Source organism: Scatophagus argus, chromosome 22 (assembly GCF_020382885.2).
Source record: "Scatophagus argus isolate fScaArg1 chromosome 22, fScaArg1.pri, whole genome shotgun sequence".
In the NCBI taxonomy this organism is placed as follows: domain Eukaryota; kingdom Metazoa; phylum Chordata; class Actinopteri; family Scatophagidae; genus Scatophagus; species Scatophagus argus.
In genome coordinates, this window is record NC_058514.1 from 12,545,618 (window position 1) to 12,567,780 (window position 22,163).

The 22,163-nt window shown below is 41.8% G+C and overlaps 3 protein-coding genes across 11 annotated transcripts in view; 2 read left to right on the top strand and 1 right to left on the bottom strand.

Annotated features, from left to right (window-relative positions):
* LOC124053435 (lymphoid-restricted membrane protein) overlaps positions 1–14,054 on the top strand; it is a 31,265-nt gene extending 17,211 nt beyond the window's left edge. For 2 of the 6 annotated variants that reach the window (XM_046378576.1, XM_046378577.1), the window contains exons 21-39: positions 1,171–1,270; positions 1,672–1,852; positions 3,009–3,096; positions 5,343–5,389; positions 5,613–5,701; positions 5,836–6,029; positions 6,956–7,040; positions 7,156–7,207; positions 7,310–7,337; positions 7,650–7,790; positions 8,270–8,404; positions 8,546–8,693; positions 8,993–9,036; positions 9,165–9,233; positions 9,575–9,633; positions 9,904–10,002; positions 10,891–11,019; positions 12,529–12,683; positions 13,017–14,054. In XM_046378576.1, coding sequence (XP_046234532.1) covers positions 1,171–1,270; positions 1,672–1,852; positions 3,009–3,096; positions 5,343–5,389; positions 5,613–5,701; positions 5,836–6,029; positions 6,956–7,040; positions 7,156–7,207; positions 7,310–7,337; positions 7,650–7,790; positions 8,270–8,404; positions 8,546–8,693; positions 8,993–9,036; positions 9,165–9,233; positions 9,575–9,633; positions 9,904–10,002; positions 10,891–11,019; positions 12,529–12,683; positions 13,017–13,159 — 1,986 coding nt within the window. In that variant the 3' untranslated portion in view covers positions 13,160–14,054. The remainder of the gene's footprint in view (positions 1–1,170; positions 1,271–1,671; positions 1,853–3,008; positions 3,097–5,342; positions 5,390–5,612; positions 5,702–5,835; positions 6,030–6,955; positions 7,041–7,155; positions 7,208–7,309; positions 7,338–7,649; positions 7,791–8,269; positions 8,405–8,545; positions 8,694–8,992; positions 9,037–9,164; positions 9,234–9,574; positions 9,634–9,903; positions 10,003–10,890; positions 11,020–12,528; positions 12,684–13,016) is intronic. The other 4 variants (XM_046378578.1, XM_046378580.1, XM_046378579.1 and 1 more) reach the window with 4 other exon arrangements.
* Positions 14,055–14,095: 41 nt separating this feature from the next.
* On the bottom strand, positions 14,096–22,080 carry dnai7 (dynein axonemal intermediate chain 7). 3 transcript variants are annotated; one of them, XM_046378582.1, is made up of 17 exons: positions 20,348–20,378; positions 20,001–20,018; positions 19,694–19,778; positions 19,416–19,504; positions 19,093–19,197; positions 18,711–18,848; positions 18,387–18,521; positions 18,109–18,212; positions 17,418–17,576; positions 17,150–17,303; positions 16,979–17,069; positions 16,533–16,696; positions 16,277–16,436; positions 15,952–16,166; positions 15,698–15,856; positions 14,859–14,972; positions 14,096–14,415 (listed from the first exon to the last, which is right to left on the bottom strand). In XM_046378582.1, exons 1-17 carry the CDS (start codon positions 20,348–20,350, stop codon positions 14,140–14,142), a joined length of 2,169 nt encoding a protein of 722 aa, XP_046234538.1. In that variant the 5' UTR covers positions 20,351–20,378; the 3' UTR covers positions 14,096–14,139. The 3 variants fall into 3 exon arrangements, with proteins under 3 accessions (XP_046234538.1, XP_046234540.1, XP_046234539.1); XM_046378584.1 differs by lacking the exons at positions 20,001–20,018; positions 20,348–20,378 and adding an exon at positions 21,944–22,080; XM_046378583.1 differs by lacking the exon at positions 20,001–20,018 and having other exon boundaries at positions 20,348–20,384.
* Positions 20,418–21,776, top strand: lyrm5a (LYR motif containing 5a). 2 transcript variants are annotated; one of them, XM_046378587.1, is made up of 3 exons: positions 20,418–20,564; positions 20,791–20,861; positions 20,952–21,776. In XM_046378587.1, the coding sequence occupies exons 2-3, from the start codon at positions 20,817–20,819 to the stop codon at positions 21,162–21,164; spliced, it is 258 nt and encodes an 85-aa protein (XP_046234543.1). In that variant the 5' UTR covers positions 20,418–20,564; positions 20,791–20,816; the 3' UTR covers positions 21,165–21,776. The 2 variants fall into 2 exon arrangements, with proteins under 2 accessions (XP_046234543.1, XP_046234544.1); XM_046378588.1 differs by having other exon boundaries at positions 20,434–20,564; positions 20,723–20,861.
* Positions 22,081–22,163: the final 83 nt, after the last annotated feature.

The window sequence follows — 22,163 nt, forward strand, 5'->3', positions numbered from 1 at the left end:
TCAGAGTCTTCAGCTTCAGATGTCAGATATGGGACTGTCCTTGAACACACCATAAGCAAGAAGGGCTTTAAAAACGATCATTGTCAAGGCACGTACCTGAGGTCTTGTGTTTCTGTAATGATTTTCTCACTAGTCTGAAATGAATGGGAAACAATGGCTACCTGGAAGGTAGGAAATGATCTGAAATATACTGGTTGTGTTTGAATTCAAATTTGTGGTCAGTGCTCAAATATGCGAAACTGCTCATGTTCTTCTAAAAGATGAAGCCAAGGTTGTGGCTGTGTTCCAGCCAGCCACACTCTTTCTCTGTGAATTGGTACTTACCTACGTATGTATTTCACTTGAGTCACGTAATGACCAAATGAACATAGTTACTGTATGTGGAACCATCTTTTCCTTAACTTAAACAAACTGTGCCTGCTAGTGTCAGTTAAGCTCCATTCTTATCATGTTTCTAATTCAAATAATAAAACAGAGTTTATTACACATTTTCTTATTCTCCTTCTAATCTTCTGGGCTCGCTTCGCCATTTGCCTACCAAATAGCTCTTCACATGTCATTATTCACAGCCTCTGCTCACTGACAGCTGTCTGCATTCTTGTGCTGAGGCTGTTCGCTCTTTATGTAGGATGACATTGATAACACTGAAATAAAAAGGAAAATGATCTGTTGTTGTGTCATTGGTGAATGAAGCGATTCTGCCCCTGCATTTGAAGAAGAATATATTCCACCAAATAACAATGCATGCTGTACACTAAACTGCATGTTATGTTGCTTATAATCTCAGTTTCTTCTCACACTTTCTGATCTTAGATGTGTTCTACTCAGTCGCAGTCCTCAGTGCTTAAGCCTGCAAGGTTTTTAAAACTAATTTAAGCACTTCATCATCGCTGCAGTCAGTATGAAAGTGATGTTTGCTGTGACGATGACAGTAATTGGTTGTCTTCAACAACCCATCACTGATGGAACAGATGCTTTGTGTTGCTTGTCAGCTGTTAGATTGTGTTGAATTCTTATGCAATGTCTTCTCATCTGACAGGGATTTGTTTCTGTTGACCGACTGTGGGCCTACTGTTTGCTACACGGTTAATGTGTGTTGCTTGTTTGATCTTTACACCTCTTTCCTTTTTGAATATTTATCGTTTTTTGTGTGTCTGTGTGTATTTTCAGGATGAGGCAGCAGCACCACTGAGCGCCCACTCACAATCTGTCAGCATTAGAAACCCAGAGGCGAATGCTCTCCCTGATCTGTCCCACTCAGAGAACAACAGTAAGATCTCCACCTCCCTCTCTCTCAGTGGATCACACACACACACACACACACACACACACCCACCCCACCCCCCACAACCCACCCCAGCTGTCAGCAACTGTGTGCATTTACAACTTAACCAAGACTGAGTCATTTCCTGACTCACTTGGTATGTTTGCTGTTTGTTTAGAGAAGAGAGAACTTTACTAAGTCTTGCGAGATAAAGGTCAGAATCTACTAAATACAATATGCTGGCTACACTGGGCTAATATGTTCTGGTGTTGTCAAAATGCACCCTGAAAAAAAAATCATTTGAGTAACTGGTAACCACTGGTAACACAATAACCTGGAACCTGGAATGCATTGAGCATCACACTGGAAGTTTTATGGTCGATGAAGCAATTTTTTTCTTGACTCAGCAGGTTCAGAGTCTCCGGAGGCTGCAGAGTGTAACTCATGTGGTCCACATCAAAATCTGAGCAACTCGCCTGAACAGGACCAAACGGTCACACTTGGTAACACCCCTCCCACAGCCGCCAAGATGGTTCCTCCCAATAGCACCTCACCTGGACCAGATGAGACGGCTACCCAGAATGAGAGGTAAATTAATAAATAAATATTGTGTTTAATAGACTGCCTTTCTCCTTTTCCAAATTATTTGGAGTATTGCTGGGTGCGTTTTTGTTGGAGAGAAAATTAAGATAAGACATCTTAACGTGCCGCCTACACCTTCTCCCTCATTTAAAATTCCAAAGTGAATATTCAGATATTTTTTGTTTCAAGAGTGTAACTTCTGGACACAAGATGTCTCCTACTTCACTGTAAAAATCCATCCTCATGTGCCCCTGAGGCTCAAGGTTGCATGTTCACCTACAACCACAAGTCTTGCTCGCTTGGCCTGTGCACTTTCTGCAGTGTGTGAAAACCACCTTACAGTGTCAGACTTACTGCACACAGAGCAGTGGTGACAAAGCAGGTCTGTCTCAATATACCCTCTGAATCATTCTTATTTCCCTTGACACATCTGACATGTTATGTGACTGACAAAATAGGACTTTTCAAAATAAAGAGTTCAGAGGCCAAAAAATGAACAAATAACAGGAAGTTTACTCTCCACAGACATTGCATCAACTGATGATGTGGCTGTTTTTAAAAACAAGAATGACACTGGGATGGTTAATGCACTAAAACTAAAACTAAACTAAAACTAAACCGGAACTACAAAGAAACCTTCTCTGTCTTTGCATTCTTACAACATACCTAGACAGGAACTTTATCCACATACACACCTGTTGAAATGGTGTTTGGATAGGAAAGTCCCATCCAAGCGGTGCGAAACAGGAGGCTCCATAGTCAGGAAGCTGGTTTTACCACACAGCATCACCTAGCATCCTGACTAATTTTCATACTTCTATAAACTATGCCTGCTGAATTAGAAGTAGATGGGTGTTTAGCAATAGCCTTAGTAGTTACCATTTCACTGAGTTTCTTCATTTCCCTGTGACTCGGGTCACATTTGCTAGTCAAATGGGTGTTTTCCTGGCTGTGGGAGGAGTGTGCAGTCTAATTAGTATCTCTGCAGACATGTTTTGCATAGGCACATTCCACCCACAGAGAGACAAAGGCTGTTCCTCATCTCTCTTACCGTTTTGTGCTCACTTGTGCCTCATTAGACAGATAGAAAATTTATCTAAAACGTAAGTCAAGACTGAGAAAATGACTAATTCCTGACATTTGACCTCTGACCTGTGGTTAGCACCAAGCCCACCAGCGGGGACCACAAGGGAGAAGAACAGAAAGAAGGCGAGAAGGACTTGAGCGACGGAGCCATGAGTCGCACTAAGGTTAGTTACATAGAGGAAGTGTTTCAGTGCACGGGGGAACGAACTTCCTCTATTCTCTTCAGCACCAGCTCTCCACTGCTTCCCCTTCCTTCTTTTCTCTCATTCTCTCTATCACTTCTTGCGTGTCTCAGCCGAGTGAGAATAGGTGTGTTTTGGTGTGTGTCGTGTGTCTGTGTATGGGAGGGGAGGGGGCAGTGGGCAGGGCATAAGAAGCTGTCTTTCCTCCAGAAGGGGTGGCGGGGATGTAAAATTCAGTCAGTGACTCAGGGAGTAACAGGATGGGCTTTCTGCTTCCCTGAACTCTGCTGCCAAACGAGGCAAGTACACAATACTTAATATGGTGCATATTAAAATTCTTGAGATTCCCAGTTGGACACAAGTGCTTCACAAAAGACAGGAGCTCCTCAATTAAGGTCATCGATTCAGAAAAAGTTAAAATTGAGTCATGTGATAGAGTTGTAATTATAAAATATGTGTTTTAAGTAACTACAAGGTTTGTTGATTTATTCTTTATCCTCCACATTTGAGAAGCTGAGACAGCATTGGCAGTTATGACAGTGATTTTCCAAAGCCCATTAGCAAAGACTTGGACACAATGGATCTTCACTCTTTCTTCTGTCTGTCTGCACCAATTAGTATCTACAGTGACCTGCTTTGATGTATCATGGTCTATGCAGCAATACTGTAATTATGCTCGGCCTCACATGGGCTTGCAGTGTTTTCACGTTCGAATCAAGGCTCACTCGTGTTGTGATGCTGTTGCACCACAGTCAGCTAGGCATCCTGCTGAGAGATCGATCGGTTCAGTTTATCTGTCTCCTGCCTACCGCTGACATGCTGGGCTGCCTGCCTGCAGAGAGAGCTGTGGGTTTGTTCAGTACAACAATAAAACATTCAGAGAAGCCCGGAAAGGTTTTTAATGATTTAAAAATCAACATTTTAATCTGTTAACAAGAGCAAGGAGTTTCATATGAACAATATCATTTGGATATATTCAAACAGTAGTTTTACTTGTTAATGTAAGATATTTTAAAAGGAAGTTTCCCCTTTTGTTTATCTCACAATTAAATTTTGTAATTCAGAAAAAAATGTATGTTTATTTTATTAGTTTATGCAAATTTACTTTGCGTAATGTATCGTTATGGATTAAATGTTGATTGCACAAGTGACTATAGAATAATGACACCATTGGTTCCTTCTAAACCTTGTTTCCACGACGCAATTCTGTCTGCAATCAGGTACAAATCTCCCGGAAAATGAAGGTTGCTCAGTGATCCAGTCAGACTGGCATCCTGGCACCATTTCTATCTGTTTTCAGGTCTCCACTAGAGAATGGCTGAATGAATAAACTCACATTCTTGTCCTGTGATGTTGGTAGTTGCTGCTCTGAGGAAAATAGAAGGCAATCTGGCTGTCTTTACCACAGCGGCACCAGTAACAGCCACTTGGAGGAGAAAAGCTGGAAGACAAATGTGACAGACAATAACACAACTAATAGCACCTTACTACAGATCAATCAATACTGAATGTAATATCACTAAAGTGCTGACCTTGGATATAGGTGTGTAGGCATAAAATTTAAGGTGGTCACAGATTATCATTTCATTATTCAGCAAAGAAACAAGCTTGATGTGCAAATTCACAACATATGGGAGGATGGGATGATTTTAACTTCTGTAATACAGGTTACTCAGGAGGACTGTTAAAATTATTAAACAGTTAGTTGTATTTGAATGTGATACGGTTTGATGATGGTATTACCTTCAGCCAGATCATAAGGCAGTTCTCTCCTGTACTGAGCGGTGTCAAAACACACTTATTACACAATATCCCATTGCATTGCTCCGAGTACTCACCTTGCCCCATTGTGTGTGTGTTTGTTCACACGACCGTGCACACAGTCCGCCTCCACTACTTAGCACTGTGCCAGTGTTAACGTGTTCTCTGAGCACCCCTCTCAGCAACACACACACACACACACACACATACACACACAGAGAGCTGCAGGGCTCTCCATGAAGCTCCACATTATATAAGCTATCAGCCCAATCTTTCTCTTCCACACTCTGTACGGCTTAGATAGCATTTCACTGCCATGGGACAGGTACGCTACATGTATGCGAATGTATGTGTGTCTTTTAATCATTGACCATTTCTTGTAACATGGGGTAGAAAACTGCTGCAAGGCCACCTGTTTTTTTCTCACCCCCTCCCTCCTTCTCTTTCTTCGCTATGGCCCATCTCAGAGCCTGACCCAGGACCAGTCGGCAGACAGATCAGCAGCAGAGGACAGGTGAGTGATTTGCTGTCGGCTGTTAGCCCAGGAAATCTCTACACAGCATTTCACTTTCCAACAGCAGCTACGACTCCTGAAGGTTTTCGTGATTTCTGCAAAGGGAGAGCTATTTTCTTTGCACCTCTTAAAGCCAACCTTTTTTTCTTTTTTTTGATAGTCAATTTAAGATTTGTTTTCTGCAAATACTGTAGTTTTGTAAAAAGGGCTGTTTATGTTCCAGCACGTGTCTGCTGCCTGTGTTGGTGGAAGAGGAGGAGAGTGTGCCGGACAGTGCAGCTGAGGTTCCAACAGTAGCTGGCAGCATGAAAGGTAGGAAGGAAAAAAAAAGATGAAATCTGTGTGCACGAAGGAGAGAAGCTGATATTTGTAAGCAGGCTCTTTGTTTACGCCTTCTTACATCTGCGAGTAACTTCGACCACCCACACACCAAATCTTCTTTCCAGGAACGAACCAGCTCACCAGCAGCGGAGCAACCACCTTCTCTGACAGCAGCTCTCCTCAGCCACAGCCGTCCTTCACACATGCCAGCCAATCAGGGAGCGGCATGGGCAGTGTGACCTCTGACCCCAGCCATTCGGAGGATATTGCAGTCAAAAAGGACTCCCTCCCCCTCAGTGGCAAAAATAAGAGGGAACTGGTAAGACCTGTTCTACTCCCATTTTGTTCTCCCTGAATGTTGGATTAGTATTTCCACATGTTAGTGGTGGCATGGAGTTGAACTCATTTACTTGACTGCTGTTGGAGTTGATCACAGCTGGTGTATATCAGCTTTTGTATATCAGTATCATTATACTGTATTTTGTACTGTTTTATTAGTTAAATTTTTTTATATAAAATTTGGCTTTCAAATGACACTTGATAGCTAAGTTAATTTGTGTTTGTATTTAGGGTCTGGTAGTTAATATGAGAGTGATTATCGAGCAGTTTGCAGTGGGTGTTATGCAATACAAACAATAAATCCTGATTTATTTATTTATTTTTTTAAATAGCCATTCTAATACATAAAAAAGACAAATGTACAAGTTAGTTTTAGCTCAGTTTTAAGTTCTTTGATATGCATCTTATTTATATGATTATCATTATTTATATTTTCATCATATTTTTGTTTTACGCGTAGCTTGAAAACATCCTCAAAGCAGATTTGGTGAACCACCAGGATCACGTTGAATGAATCTGGCGTCGTTAAGATTACATTTCATTGTCAGTGATGCAGTCTTTCCGTTGGTGTCTTCATGAAATGCTGTCTTTCCAGCTATGCAAGTGTGTGTGTGTGTGTGTGTGTAGGGGAGAGAGAGAGAGAGAGAGAGAGAGGAATGGAGAGCACCTAGTTTCATTTTAGATAATTCAGAATCAGGAGCCAGTTACACTGCCAGTGGCTTTGAATCTTCACATCTCACCTTTATTATGTAAAGACTACTTGAAGGAAATTGAAGAGTAGGGACAATGAGTGAGGTGAACAATATGGATGTTGAGGACAACGTGAACATGGAGGGATCAGCATTAAATGGAGAGCTGAAGGAGGAGGAACAGAGAAAGGCTTTAATGTTTATCCGGATCGTGCAGGAGCTGTCCCGCAGCATGGAGGTCATCGTGGAGCACAAGGCTCAGGAGGACCAAAATGACAGTAGCATGGCCACTGACAAGGAATGTATGTGTAATACACTCGGTGCACATTTACATGCTATAGACCAACTTCATTTAATATCAACTTTAACTTTTAATTTTTGTGCCATGATACGCTTGCTTATTAATTTCCTTTCTAGGTGAGACGTCAGTAATGTCTGACACCAGTGACACCTTAAAAGAAAGGAACAGGTAAGACCACAAGTGATCACAGTAGCACAACTCAGCCCTCAATCGTCCGTACATGTAATAAGACTTGTCACACAGCCCTAATTGCTGTCTCTTTGCCTGCAGCTTGTCGGCTAGTGACAAGGAGATCGAGGTATGTGTACCATTAGATCTTGGAGCTGCATCCCATCATGATGATGTGAGCAACTGGTGTGTTTCGGACACTTCGGGATTATATGTGTCTGATTGTGTTTTAACAGGCTGCATCTTGTGGTTTTCTGTCACTTATCCTCAGTAGTCTGAATGTATGAATTCTCATTCTGAACGCAAAGTGTGTCATTGCTTGCAGAAAGGGTCATCTCATGTGCCAGTGGCAGAATATAATGCCGCATTCAGTATATGTCCAGGAGCCTTTAAACTCAAATGTCTTGTCTTTTTTTTTTTTTTTCTTTTGTCATGTTTTCAGGCGGAGTTCCAGCGTCTGGCATTGGGATTCAAGTGTGACATGTTCACCCTGGAGAAGAGACTGCGGCTGGAGGAGAGGTCACGTGACCTGGCTGAGGAAAATGTCCGCAGGGAGGTATCCAGCTGCCAGGGCTTACTGCAGGTCAGTCGGTGTATGTGTGGAACCTTGCAGATTTTTATGTGGATGTAGATGGACCACTCGTTTAAGCGTCATATGACCAAAGAAACTGATTTGCAGAGTCATTTTATTTACATTCTTACATTTTTAACAATACTATGATTTGTCCTGTGCACCGTTCCAGTTTTTACCTTTTTGTTAAAATGCTATAAATGTGTAAAAAGCTACAAGCTGTTTTGGCTTTATTTTCTGTAAGACCTCGTGTTTGAACAGACATGTTTGAACAAGTTTCATCCAGCCACAAAAATGTGGATTATCGCCGTACATCAACATCACGATAAGACTGAATGAATTCTCATGTAAACATAAGTGAATGTGTGTGGGTTAGTGAGGTTGAGTGGGAAACCATCAAATGATTTTTCCTGACAGATGCAGTCATTAAATTTGTCTCTTGGTCCTTTTCTTTCTTTGTCCTTTTTTTCTGTTCCATTCTGTCCTCCCAGGCTCTGACTCCTCTGTGCGAGGATGATAACCAGTCAATGGAGATCATCCAGAGGCTCCAGAAGAACCTGGACATCCTCATCCAGTCCATGACCAGGGTGTCCAGTCGCTCTGAGATGTTAGGTGCAATTCATCAGGTAGGATAACATGAATGTGTGTGTGTGTTAACATTTGTTTCCACTCTTTTGAAATGCTATGAATGTACGCACTGTGCAAACAAACTGTGCTTTCTTGTGAATGTGATGATTTCAATGGAGCCTTGTGTATGTGAATGTCAGGAGAGTCGAATTGGTAAGGCGGTGGAGGTGATGATCCAGCACGTGGAGAACCTGAGGAGGATGTATACCAAGGAGCACGCCGAGCTGCTGGAGCTGAGAGAGACGCTCATGCAGAACGAGAGATCGTTTGGATCACACACTGAAAGGGGTAGGTGATTAGCCTCCATTTTCTTCTTAATCTGTTGGTGTATGTCCTCATGGTTGCCAGCTGTTCAGTATTTTCTCCCACAATTTTCATTCCATCCATTTAGGACTACACTAAAATGTTACATTTGTGGTAAAAGCAGGAAAACTCCTGATTTACATTAGGCATGATGCAGAGACTGATGCATGTTTTGCACTGCCTAACGCAGACTTGGTATGGTGGCATATTGGTAGATATATGTGGCTGGTAATGGCACACACAGACCGCGTTTATACAAAGCAACAAAACTGTTCTCATTCCAGATGACTTCCGTGGCAAGAAACAGCAGACATCGCAGTACTACAAGGTCAGCTGCAGCCAAATTACACATGATCTCATCAATTGTGCTTCACTCGGGACTGATGTTGGCTTCATGTCTTGGTGTGACGTCCATCTGTGTTTATGAAGTCATTCAGTTTTCCTTTTACCTAACAGTCGTCAGCCCGGCGGGTCAGCATAGCAGCAATCCCTCGCTCTGGTGGAGGCAACATGCATTTTGATATGGTATGTAGCATGCACTTCGGTTTTTATGCAGTCAGCAAGTGGGATGTTGGACTTTTAAAACAGTATAGTTTATATGCAACTCATGCCGACTCATGCAGGTCAAACATGAAAAGCTCATGGTTAAACTACACATTTAATGTGTCATACCACCGTGAGACTAAATGTATGTAAAATGTAGAATTTATGGTGTTAGGACAGCACAGGAGAGTTAATGCATCCAGATAAGCAGAGACTTTGGGTTAGACGTGAGCATGATGGGAAATGGTTTAAATGTTTGCTTCAGTTTGTACCAAAAATTACTTCTGCTGACATGATTGTGATTCACTTACTTCTAACCACAGTCCAAACCACAAGACGGCTCAGAGGCCGAAACGGAGAGACTGACCAGGCGATCCCCGTGGTAGGTATTTGTACGCATGTGAATGTGTGTGTTAAATTTGGCTGGACTGTAATATGTTGAGTGAAGTGTGATGAGATGTAATTTGTAGTGGAGAGTGTGCTGAAATTAAGAGGACTGTTTACATCACTGTGCCTTTATAACACTGATGTATGGGAAGCTTATAAGCTGTGGCTGTCTCTCTTAAGCCACTGAAGCTTGCTGTGTCATGACATAAGGGTTGTTGTTGTTGTTATTATGATGATGCCCTTGTGTGAACACGGTGGTTTCCAGGAATGTGGCAGGGAAGAGCACGGCGCGTCCCCCACTAAAACGCTTTGTTAGCTCTGCGGCCTGGGTTGACACTGAAGAGCCCTCTCTCATGATGAAGGGGTAAGACATGTCAAGAAGGGTACCACCATGGCTGCATCTAACGAGCCCTTTTACAGTGGGCCCAGATGTTGAAAGATGGTCGCTCTTTGGTGTTGCATCATTACTGTCGGTTCTGTCGGAAATGCAAACTTTACAGGGCAAAGCAGAGGCTTCCAACAAGTATGTGCACACTAATAAAAAATGCAAATAACAAAGAAAAACGTGTTTAATGGCTAGTAGCTGTACTGACGGGCTGGGTGGACATTAGCAGTAATAATGTAAATGAAGGAGATGAAGCTTAGATTCCTGGAACAAACTCAAAAGAACACAGCATCCTTTGAGGCTGGGGAAGATGATGCAACCACATAGCAGCCATCGTTCATGCATCTGGTTCCTCCTTGCATGGGGAAGTGTTAATCAGAAGCCAACATCCGTTTGGTTTTTTTTTTCATTTTCATTTTTCAAATCTGGCACATTAAAAGTAAGAGGTGAACTTTTTTTTCTGTCTCTATTTGCATCATATAGCTTTCATATGTTTGGATGACAATAGTAAAATTAAGCCAATATTGAAGCGGATATGAATGAAGCAGTTCTAATGCTCTCCAAATATCTGAAAGATTGTGAAATTGCTTTGTGGGTTTATTAAGTAATATTGTCTCACGTGCTAGACATGCATTGTTATATTACAGAACCTTATTTTAAACGTGTTGTCATGGATCTCTGAAAAATATCTGTCTCTGTGTACAGCAGGTGAATGTTAACCTGTGAATATTTGTTGGCTGCATATGCATGAACTGCGCATGTGTGCATGTGTGCATACAGAACTGGTTTGCTGTGCAGCCATGCTTGTATTTGACTGTGCAACTGAACTGTGTGTTTGTGAATGCCTGACCCCACGCGTGCCAACAGGACGGCCAACGACAACACCGACCGCCAGTCGGAGGACGAGCAAAAGGAGGAGCTGGTGGCAGAGAGGAGGAGGTCCAGCCTCAGTGAGCTGGGCAACAAACTCACCTCCCTCATTCTGCCCCTCAAGACGTTAGTCTGACCAAATCCCCACCACTAGCCTACCTCAGCACCACTTTCTGCCAACAAAGCTAAGAGGCTAGCTGCATGGTGGAAGAGTTCATCATTTAGCTGTGCTGTTCCAGTAGCTGCAAGCTGTTTTCTGGTATCAGAGGTCATCTGTGACATCATCATTATCATTATGATTATTATTATTATTGTGGAGTTTTTGCACTGCACTTCAGAGATTACACATCAATGTGCCCAGCATTATGACATTTTGACAACAAGTGATGATCTGAATTCTTTCAAAGTTGATCTCTGCTGGAGACTTTATCTATCTAGTTTTATAGAGGCTGATTTTTTTTTACTGTATGTAACTCGTAGTAGTGAGCACCAAGTCATACATTCTGAATTATTTAATATGAGACCATCACTCACTCATCATATTCTGTTGTTCAAAAATTAGTGTGAGTATACGGAACCTCCTAAGTGATGAAACTCTTCCATTATATGGGTCTGTGCTGGACTAGCTTCTTCTTTGCTCCAGGGGTCTCGGCGGCTTTTAATCATGTTAACCAAGCGTTTTTACTACAAGGGAACAATGTGTGTTTCAGCTGTTAACTTGAGATCAGTGTATGTCAGCGTGACAAGTGATTAATGCTTTGTGTATCATGCATGGATCTCAAGTTCTGATGTGCAGCGCGCTGCTAACAATGTATCTAATGGATAATCAATTCATCTTTACCACCTCTGTCTTCTTTCTTTTACTAACATGTTCTGTCACCAGAGTAATTGTGTGGACAAACTACTATGTTTGGACTGTGTTCTTCATTTCTGTGGGACAAATGAGTATTTTGTGCAAGTGGATCATGTGTTGCTCTGAACTATCCTTTCCTCTTTTCCTCCCTCCACACTGCTCAGGAGTCAGGATGAGCTGTTTGTAATGCTGTAAGTGTGTAGGAAGGAGACTCCAAAGTGCTTCTGGATTCTACCTCTGCCCAAAAAAAAAACAATAAATGCATGCAAAGTGCCTGTATTTATCATGCGGGAGTGCCTACTTAAACCTTGCGCTGACTCTCTCATAATGACTGCAAAGTGATTTGAAGTACTTCATGCACTTCGACTACTGACAGATTCCAGGCCTAAATTATCTGCTTGCCTATCCAGTCAATGCTCAAATCCACCTCCATGCAACTGCTATTAACTGTGCTGCAGACAGCTTTTTCATTATGCTGATGAAGAGGATGTGAATGGTTTTGCATCGTTGACACAGTTTGAGACAGGTGGTAGAATGCGCTTTACTGAAGCCAACTCTAGATTGCACCAAGCTGCAGCTAATTCACTGCCTGCCATCCATTGTATCAGTTACCACAAATGACCACAGTGTTTACTTCCCTTCCTTTGTGTCATTTTTGGTAACTTATTCAAGCTCTCCCTTCATCTTGGACTGTTTTTATTGCTTCAAGTTTTCATCTTTCTACTTTCATTTTCTGTCCATCCTGTTGTAACTTTTTATTCTCTTTTATCGCTCACCTCCAGTCCAAGCCCTTCCTCCAGCCCTACGTCTACAGACCCAGGAATGGCCCAGTCTCTGTCCCACAGTCTGTCCTCTTCGAGGGCCGCGGCGGCGGCAGCAGTAGCCAGAAGCGGCAGGGGGCTGTGGCTTTGGTTGGCAATGGTGGTGGTGCTAGCAGGTACACTCACTTTGTCCATATTACTCATTAAGAACACAATTCTTTTGAATCTTATAGGTGATAAATAGAATTTGAAATAATTTCACAACAGCAGAAATAATCAGTCTATACTCATTAAAGTCTATAAAAATTGGGATTTTCCATCCACATTGCTTACAATACAAAAATTCACTGTTTTAAAGGTTTGAGTTTCCTCTTTGTTTTCATAAATGAATTCAAAATCATTCATAGGTTTTAAAACCGTATATAAATCATCCTCTGTGGTCTACATGGCAGAGCAGCTGCCTATAGACATTTTCCCAATACTGTTAAATATTCATGGTTCCCTTGTAGGTCTCTTGGCACTGCTAGCCAGCCTGGTGATGCAGCCAGTAGTTGATGCAGCCCCTGTGGGGACCGGGGACTCCTGGATGACCATCCAGCAGCTGCTGTGGCCCTATGCAGGGCTCCGGCACAATGGACAACCCCCCGTCTAGCCCACTTACACCACCGGTGTGAATGGTGTTACTGCCCATCAGCCCTCTGCGGAAATGATCTGTGCACTGGGGTGGTGTTGAAGGAAAGTACAGTCCACCATTCCTGAGTGGAGGCTGTTGGGATGTTTTACTGGTGCCTGAAGATTCCTAAAACAAGACTTGCATTGACAGCACAGGCCAGGCCTCAGGGGATAGCTAACCCTATGGAGGATTTTATGCATCACATCACGTTTGCTAAACTAGTTAGTCTGTTTGTGTCTGTGTTTGAAAAGAAGCAGTTACAGGTGGCTTTCGTTTGGCGGCTCAACATCCTTAACACATTATAATGCAGTTTTCTTGTCAATGCTGGTGGCAGCTGCCCAGGATCCAACACATTCTGTCATATCAGGACTGATGAGTCATCAGAGCTGCCACAGTATCGACCAATCATGTAACAACTTCATCAGAATGATGGCACTAATCCACCAGTCATGCAGTGGGCCGCTGTGCAGTTTTTCAGTTTTTGATGATCATGGACGATGGAGCCTGACGATGCCGCGTGGCTTTTTACACACATTTCACGCACTTGAAGAAACAGCACTGCCAGCCTTTTTACTCATGGGTTTGCAGAGGACATTTTATCATTTTTAAGTCTATAAACACTGGTAATAAATCTCTAATTTTAAGTGTTTTTAAATGTTAGAAATCTATATTTATGTTAGTTCTGGAGTTGGGAGATGTGAATATCTGTTTATTTTTGTTAAGTTATAATTCTACATTGTTACACCAAAGGTTTTTTTTTTTTTATTTTTCTCTTAAGTTCTTGCTGTGGTTGTCACCGTTTTCAACTTCATACACTTTTGTATGTTCCAAAGAAGATGCGTGAAACTTTGCACAAATAAAGTAGCCAATTCTACAATAGTAGATGCGTGTTCTTAGATACACATTTCAAATTCAGGTGTTTAAAATGCTTTTAATTCCAACATTAGTCAATACATGGGTTATGAATACATCAGGGGTCTGGTGGCACAGAGCAGGGTCTGTACTGTGTCGACGAACAGGTAATTGGATTCTCTGGTCCTAGCTATGCCGTCAGTGCTCATGCTGTCCTGGAGCATGTGGATGAAGGTGGAGTGAAACTCACTGCCAGGATAATGGTCAGGAGAGAAAACTTCACTCGTCTCAGTGATTTCCAGCTTCTGACTCCTCTGGGCACCCAGCAGGTAGAGACTCCAGGAGCTTTGAGGTACAGGAGTGGGGCCGCAGTGCTCACACACCTGACAGAGAAAAGGGAAGATGGACAAACGGATGATTACAGGATAAAAGTACATCTGACCTTTTGGATTGGGTGGTGAGTGCTCAACTGTGACCTCACTATCTTGTAAAGACAATCAGATGCTCCCTGTTTGAGAGAGATGGCACTTTTTGTTACACTGTGTGGCACACAACTTCCCTATTCATCATTCTAAAATGATTATATCTCTGCTCTGCATTCCCTTTGGGCTAACATTGCTGACAACTGTTTGTTTATCACAGTGCCAGAGCTGAAGCGGTTGGGATGAACCTCTGTATGTGGCTGGTGACTCCAATGCGTACAGGAAGAGACACTTGACAGTATAAATATTTGTTGTGGGGAGGGGAATAGGCCCTTCCACAGTGGAAGATCTAAAGGTTACAGAGGTAAATTAAATAAGCTTTGTCCGTGTGTAAGTGAGAAGACCTGCATGACCAGATGCTCAGCACCACATTTGGCGTTCCACTTGCTCCAAGAGAAAGCGCAAGCAGAGGCGAAGAGGGCCATCTGTTCGTAGGCAGCATGTTCTGTGAGTGGGTCCTGCAGAGGAAACAAACCACACGGCAGTTTTATAAAAATGGACACAGAGGGCCAAATGCAAATGTTTGTGGTTTTTGAATGAAATTCCAACAACTACTGGAAGGACTGCTATGAAATTTGGTGCAGATGTTCACATCCTAGCATGAATTTTATTGACTTTGGGGATCCCTTAACATTTCATCTAGCACCATCAATGGGCCAGAACTTTCATTTGTTCAGTTCTTTGGTACTTGGAAAAGTGATAGCATTCCCCTTAATCACAGTTTTACTTTGTTTTGTGCTAATTAGCAAATGTTAGCATGCTAACTCTGATAACAGTGTCTTTATCATTTTTTTTTTTATCATTTATCATTCAAACTGACTTCATAGCTGACTACAATTCAATTGAAAATCAACTCACGTTAAATGTGCATGCTGTCTGCTTAGAAAATACTTTGTCTCTTCTCTATCGTGAACACGCTACATAATAGACCTGCTTAGAATCAGTATGTATGTATTTATTAGTTCAATTTAGTCCAATTTTTTCTTTGCATGTCAAAACAGCTGCTCAAATGTTGTATAATATAAGTACAAAGCACTATAACAACAGTGTGCCTCCAGCCTAAATTCTTAACATGTCATCTCCCACGATCTGTCATACTTAAATGTAGACCGACAACATGGATATAACCAAATAAAGTCAAACCCAGCTATTCTAAAATCATTCTAAAAGTAACCATGCAGACCTTGCCACAGCTGCTGACGTATTTGTCCGTGTACTCATTCACAAAGATGTTGATCCCAGCGTTGATCATGGCTCTCTGCAGGGAAGGAACACTCATCCACTTCCCGATGAGGTGGGAGAGACCTCTTTCTTGTTCAGACTGCAACATGCACTGACTACCCTGTTAGTCAAGTAGGTAAAACACAAATTATAACAAGGCTACATCTCCTGATTAATTCTTCTGTCAAACATGTACGGTTCCCTCCAGCCTCTTACCTGAATCGTGATGCTGAGGTCAATGAGTGCCCCATTGATAGTGAAAAGAGCTGAGTCCTGGCCCAGGGGTCTGAGCTCCCAGCTCTGGAAGGGGAGGTTGACATAAGTTTCCTGCAACAGCACAAAGGCCTGGAAGGAGTCCATCTTGAATGAGATTTTGGACTCCGCCTCCTCATAAGAGACATCAGTGATGCCGTCCATCCTCCACTGCTTCCCTGAATTAAAAGCCAATTTCAATATCCACAACCTTTTCTGAATTACAATACTTTTTAAAACTTTTCCATACTGGAGAGGGTATTGCATAACGTGTTACTGCCTGCTTCACCTCTAGGATCCCAGCGAGCCACTAGGGGAGGTTCCAAGAAGACGACAGAGTCAGGCAGTGTCACAGAGGCACCAACAGGAGGGCAGGTAAGCCCTTCATTGTCCTCTAAGCTAGTCTTCTCCAAAGGATGAGGGAACACCTGCAGCCCTGTGTCCAACAGCTGGAAGAATGTTTAGGTGGAGGGTGGTGTGTCAGGTGGACTGTTAGTTGCTGAGTCTGATATAAGCAGCACTGATACCCTTTTTTTTTTATTTACCTGTCTAATTTCCCAGCCATTGACTTGGTGGGCTTGTGGTGGGAGATGAAACGCGTCATAGTAAAGAACTCCACCCAGGGGTGTGTACTGCATTAAATCCACAACCTGGACACCGTGGTCCATCACTGTCAGCTGCACTGAGGGGGGTGTCATGTCCCCGTCAGCTGAAGACAGAATAAAGCAGATAGCAAGAGCTGGGGGTTTTTCTACTGTGGAAAAATAACAGTTTGGATTTTTGGGGGGTTTTTTGTCTTTAACTGAATCATTTAGTTGTATTTTTACAGGAATTATTGATTCAGAGAATTCTTAATCCACTTTAGAAAACATTAGTAACTTGACTTGTTATCATTTTCAGTGACACCAGGAGTACATCCTGTCTGGTAAGACCGTCTTTTTGTTTTTATTTGAGCTGTATTTGAACTGGAAATATCAGGTGGAGATCTTACCACCGAGAGCCTCCATCTGTGTCTGCACCTGGCTCCCTCGTCCCTCTGCAGGCTGGGCACTGTTTCTCCTCGACTGCATGCTGACTGCACTCTGAGATACGGACACAGAACGAATGAAAACATCACTCTGAGTTTAATGACCCAGACCAGGAAGTCTTTCTTTCGCCTGACCTTCCGCCCTTCAGACCCTTGGATAGAGTGCACCTCCTCGTCCACTCGGTGCTGCTGCGTCTCATTGTCTTCCTTCACCTCCTCTTCTCCCTCCGTCTCCCCTGGCTCAGGTATGTCTGTATCAGCTAATACCTCTTGACCACTTGCAAGAGACCTGGGACCAAGCAGATAAGGAAAGACAACACAGATAAAGAGAATATGATAAGAATTACCAGCATTATTACTACTATAAAAGTATTTGTAGTATTAGCTGCATTTAGCCATATACCTATGACTGGGCGTGTATGTTCTCAGGTGAGCCATCCTGGCCAGCAAGGACAGGTGGTCATAATGTGTATGGAGTATCCGCACGGCGATGTCACTCACAGCCAGCTGTTTGGGAATCTCAAAGCCCAGGCCCGCCTCTTCAAAGGTTAAACCTTTAAACCTGAATGGAGCAGAGAGAAACAAAGAGAATACAAGATGCTTGCAGTTCCTGCTTAATCTGAATGCTCCAGATATAGAGTTGTGATCTGTAGGGTCACCTGGTACAAGAGTATAAAGGTGTTATATGTAAGAATAGCTTTACTCTAGCAGTCTTATGAGACAGGACAGGCAAGAATCACACAGCACATGCGTCTTTGACATAATCTCAAAACTGTTATTTTTTCACATTCTTTCGATATTTTTAGTTCAGTTTTGAATATTTTAAAATGAAATTCTCACATATTGCACCTTTTAATATTTTAGGTAACAAAATATACAGATTCTCTTCTAATCTTAATACAAAACCTTTGAATATGCAGTGGAAAATGTGCCGTTGCCGTCAGGACCATGTTATTGCTTTTCATTGCTACTTAAAAATTAATTCTAAAATACTGAATGGCCTACCTACTGTAAATCACAGCTGCATCCTCAGTTTGTCTTATATTGTCACATTGAACCCATATAATCTACTTGTAGGACTTTCTTCCACAAACCTTGGATTCTTCTTGAGATTGGCCCAGAGGCACAGTGTGACGTTGTCGTCTTTGACCACAGTCTGCATGTTGCCTGTCTCGGTGTCGATGTTTGCATTGGCTCTCTATGAACAGAGACACACAACATTAAAACAGAAATTGTTCCACAAGGGCATCGCATACAGTGATGCACACCTTGCAAAACACTACAAACCAACCCCTGCATAAAATACAACATTTATTATATAGCAAGTTACAAAGTACTTCATAATGTGTAAGTATGACAATAATTCTTGTACCTTGAGGATCTCCTCAGTGGTGAGGTTGTGTTTAAAGTGGATTAGCTCCTGTAAATTTATGAGAGCCTCTTGGTACTTTTGGCCCTCTTGTGGATGTGTAGCTTCTCTGAGCAGAACTTCAAGCTCCTCAATAAGCTATAAGGAACAACATTTACTTTGTTACAGTTTTTGTAACACTAGAAGACAGAAAATAATATTTTTCTCGCAATAAGCACTCACTAGTCTCCTACTTTATCAAGGGATAGTTGATTTACAGCAGTTGATTTACTCTTCATTTATCAACCAAGTCTTAGACACACACACATCTACACTTTAAATACACACCTGTAGAGCGAGTCTGCATTGCTCGAGCACAATTGTGATGTCGACCTCTGGATCATCTCTCCATAAGCTCATATATGTGTTAATATCCTGCTGTACTGCTGGGTCTGGGGTATCATCACAACGCATGTATCTTTCCCACTGGACACAAACAAACACAAGTGTGAGTAAGAGTATGACTTTCTTGTGCTGAGTATATTATTTAGCATTTATTCAGTCTGAACAGGTATACAAATATTTTGTTATTGTTGTATCAACATTGCTGTTTTTCCATAGTGTAGTCTGCTTGAGCGTGGATCAAAACGGTATCACTTTATAATCATTATTGCATTGTTTGCTCATCAAAAAATGATCACTGCTAAAAATACACGTACACAACACACACCTTTTCTGTCTCCACAGTATCAGTTTGCCATTTGGTTACTGCAGTGTGATTCTCCTCCAGAAGGTGGCGCAGTTCATTCAGTTCATCCTCTCTGCGCTCTTGATCCTGTACGCAGAAGACACACATGTACATGTACTGTGTATTTACATAAAGAGCTGTCTGTTTTAGTATTTGCAGTTCTGGATCTTCAACTGGAGTTTGTTAGACTGACTTTAACCACAGGTGGAAAAAGAATCAGCTCATGCACATACAATAGCTTGATGTAGGCCCGTATCACAGTCACTGGACATGACATGATATTATATTCAGTAGGGACATCTTACCTTTAACTCAAGACTTTCTTGCTCCTTCTCCTTTCTCTCTCTTTCCAATCTTTCCTGCTCTTCTTTCTCCGCTTGCAGCCGTGCTTCCTCTATAAAGTAAACGCACTCTTGATGTGCAGCCTACATGCAATAGCTCAACATGAATCCTGAGACTGCAGGAATCACTTTTATTCCAAAAACAGTGATTGGATTGTTAAAAAGATTACTCTTCATCCTGCACAGTGCAATGCTTCCAACACGTACCTATTTTTGCCCCAATGTAGAGATATATGGATTACCTTCATCTTTGAGCCTTCTTTCCTCCTCCTCTTGCTGCAGTTTTGCCTTCTGAGCTTTACTCAGTTTCTGGCCCTTCTTGGATGACTTGAAACCAGCAAAACATTAGAAATTAGTGTTTAATAGACAGAGCTCACCACTATCCAGGATGGGTAAGTGGAGAAGGGCTAAATTGCTGAGGAAAAGGGTGAATAATCGTTCAGGTGTATTGGTGGCCTCTACGCCTGGCTGCATATATCTTCTACTACATGATCATCAAATTAATGTTGTATTAACGTTGTAAATGTGCTGACTGACTTTTGCTCATACCTTTCCTTTCTTGGGAGGCTATCATTCACGGGAGACAACACACAGATAAAAACTTTAAAAAGGGTTTAAAACACAAACTGAAGGCGCAAGGTAAGAAATTAGTAAGACAATTAAGAAGCGAAATAGCAACACATTTAAAGACTCTTCCTGTCAACAAAGCGACACAGTTTAGTTAACGCTAACTGCAGTATTGAATTATCCTATTCTATAATTTAATAGATTATTTCAAGCATTACTTTATGTTTTCTGTAATAATTTACTGATTATCATTAGCGTCATGCTCTAAAACTGCAAGGTATAAGACCCAACGGGGACAGTTTATTTGGGGAAAAAACCTAAAAACTCACCATGCTAGAACTAAAAAAAAACACTCCACTGCGTCCATGTAACCATAGAAACCCTCACGCATGCGTAGTTATCTGTTTTTATTTGCGACACAACGAAACGACATACGACTGTGTGTACAACTGAGCTGTCCACTGTTAGTCAAAGGAAGGACAAAGAAAACGAGACGAGTCTTCATTATCGTACCGCTCGAGTAATTCAACCCAACAAACAACGCGTGTAAATATGAATCATCTGTTTAATATGGTTGTTCGTAGAGTCTGTTATAAATGCTAACAAACATGCTAGCTATTCAGCTATAGCTAGCTAATTTCAGAAGGGAAATCTTTAGGACTGGCTAATTCTGTTAACTGACTTTTGTCTTTTTCCACTTACAGAACGTTTCTGTTTCTTATTTGTCGTCCCAGTTGATGAACATTTTCTCTTTCACATCCATCTGGTGTAGGTGTCACAGGGCACGTCGTTTCTGACATGGCCAACCCTTTAAAGGGTGAGGTTATCAGGCTTTACAAAACTGTAAGTGATTTTGTCAGTGACACATGCACACAAGATTAGGCTGTGTTCTGCGGTGCAAAAGGTTTTAATATGTTTCTCATCCTCCAAAAGCTGCTGTATCTTGGCCGTGACTACCCCCAGGGATCAGCTTATTTCAGAGAGCGCCTGAAGTCAGCTTTCATGAAGAATAAAGACGTGACAGACCCTGAAAAGATCAAAAAGCTTGTGGCCCGAGGCGAGTTTGTCATCAAGGAACTGGAGGCTCTCTATTTCCTCAGGAAATATCGAGCTATGAAGAAGAGGTATTACGAACCAGAAAAGTAATTAGACTCACAGACAACACCAGATTGCCTTTCTGAAATGAAATATACACTCTCGGCCGACGTGTCAATAATTTTCATATTGTGCAGCAGTATTGATGCAGTCCACATTGCAGAAGTGAAAAATACAACAGTGGCCCTTATATAAGAAATAAACTAAGCTTGTCTCAAAAGGGAAATGGAAGCTCTAAAAAGTGCCACAAAGTGATAATGAAGCTGTTACAAAATGTGCTTTTTTTATACACAAGCTGTACCTTAATATCCAGTGTTTTAAATCACAAAGACTGTGTATATGTTAATATCATAGGATCTCCCCTCCAGAAGAAGGAATTAATACATTCTCAATCAAGATTAACAAAGTTAATTTCCAGTTTCAAATGGTTGTTAGGATCATGGGTTCATCAGTAATACAGTTGCAGACCAGCATCTGCTCTATAATAAACTGTAACCTTGGTGTCAGACTGACTGAATCATACTGTAAATTGTGTTTCAGTGTATATATTTGTAAATACATAGTCACATTTCTTGTTGAGTGAATGTACATGACTATGTATCGATGCACTATTGGACAGAAAACAGTGATGCCCTGTGTCATAATAAATGTCATAAAATCACAGCAGCATTCTTCAATATACTGTATCTACTATAACACATATACAAATATGCACACTAGTAACTTCAGGTCGAACAACACCATTCCTTCATAAATCTGTCTCTGTAGTACTATTATTACTGTATCAACCACATCTGCATTTTCCATCCAGAAACCTGCCTGGAACATACCAGTCCACATTAGCACCATAAGTAATGGACAGCATAGTATAAGAGACCCTGATTGTCAATAAGACCTCTTCCAATTGCAAAGTTGATCCTCAGACCCAAATGAACAGGTCACCTCCTCTAGGGGCAGCCTAAAGCAGGTGAAAACAAAGAAAGTAGAAGGAAAAAAAGACAATCACGTAACACTGTAAAGCAATTTCAGACAGAGATCAAACAAATATTT

Excerpts from the sequence above, each read along its gene's own strand:
- dnai7 (XM_046378582.1), bottom strand. Across the intron at positions 18,849-19,092 it reads ATACTGTGGAGACAGAAAAG|TGGGAAAGATACATGCGTTG; the intron begins GTGTGTGTTGTG and ends GTTTGTGTCCAG. Across the intron at positions 14,973-15,697 it reads ACGTCAGCAGCTGTGGCAAG|GACCCACTCACAGAACATGC; the intron begins GTCTGCATGGTT and ends TTTCCTCTGCAG.
- lyrm5a (XM_046378587.1), top strand. The coding sequence starts at position 20,817 with ATGGCCAACCCTTTAAAGGGTGAGGTTATCAGGCTTTACAAAACT. Across the intron at positions 20,862-20,951 it reads TTATCAGGCTTTACAAAACT|CTGCTGTATCTTGGCCGTGA; the intron begins GTAAGTGATTTT and ends ATCCTCCAAAAG.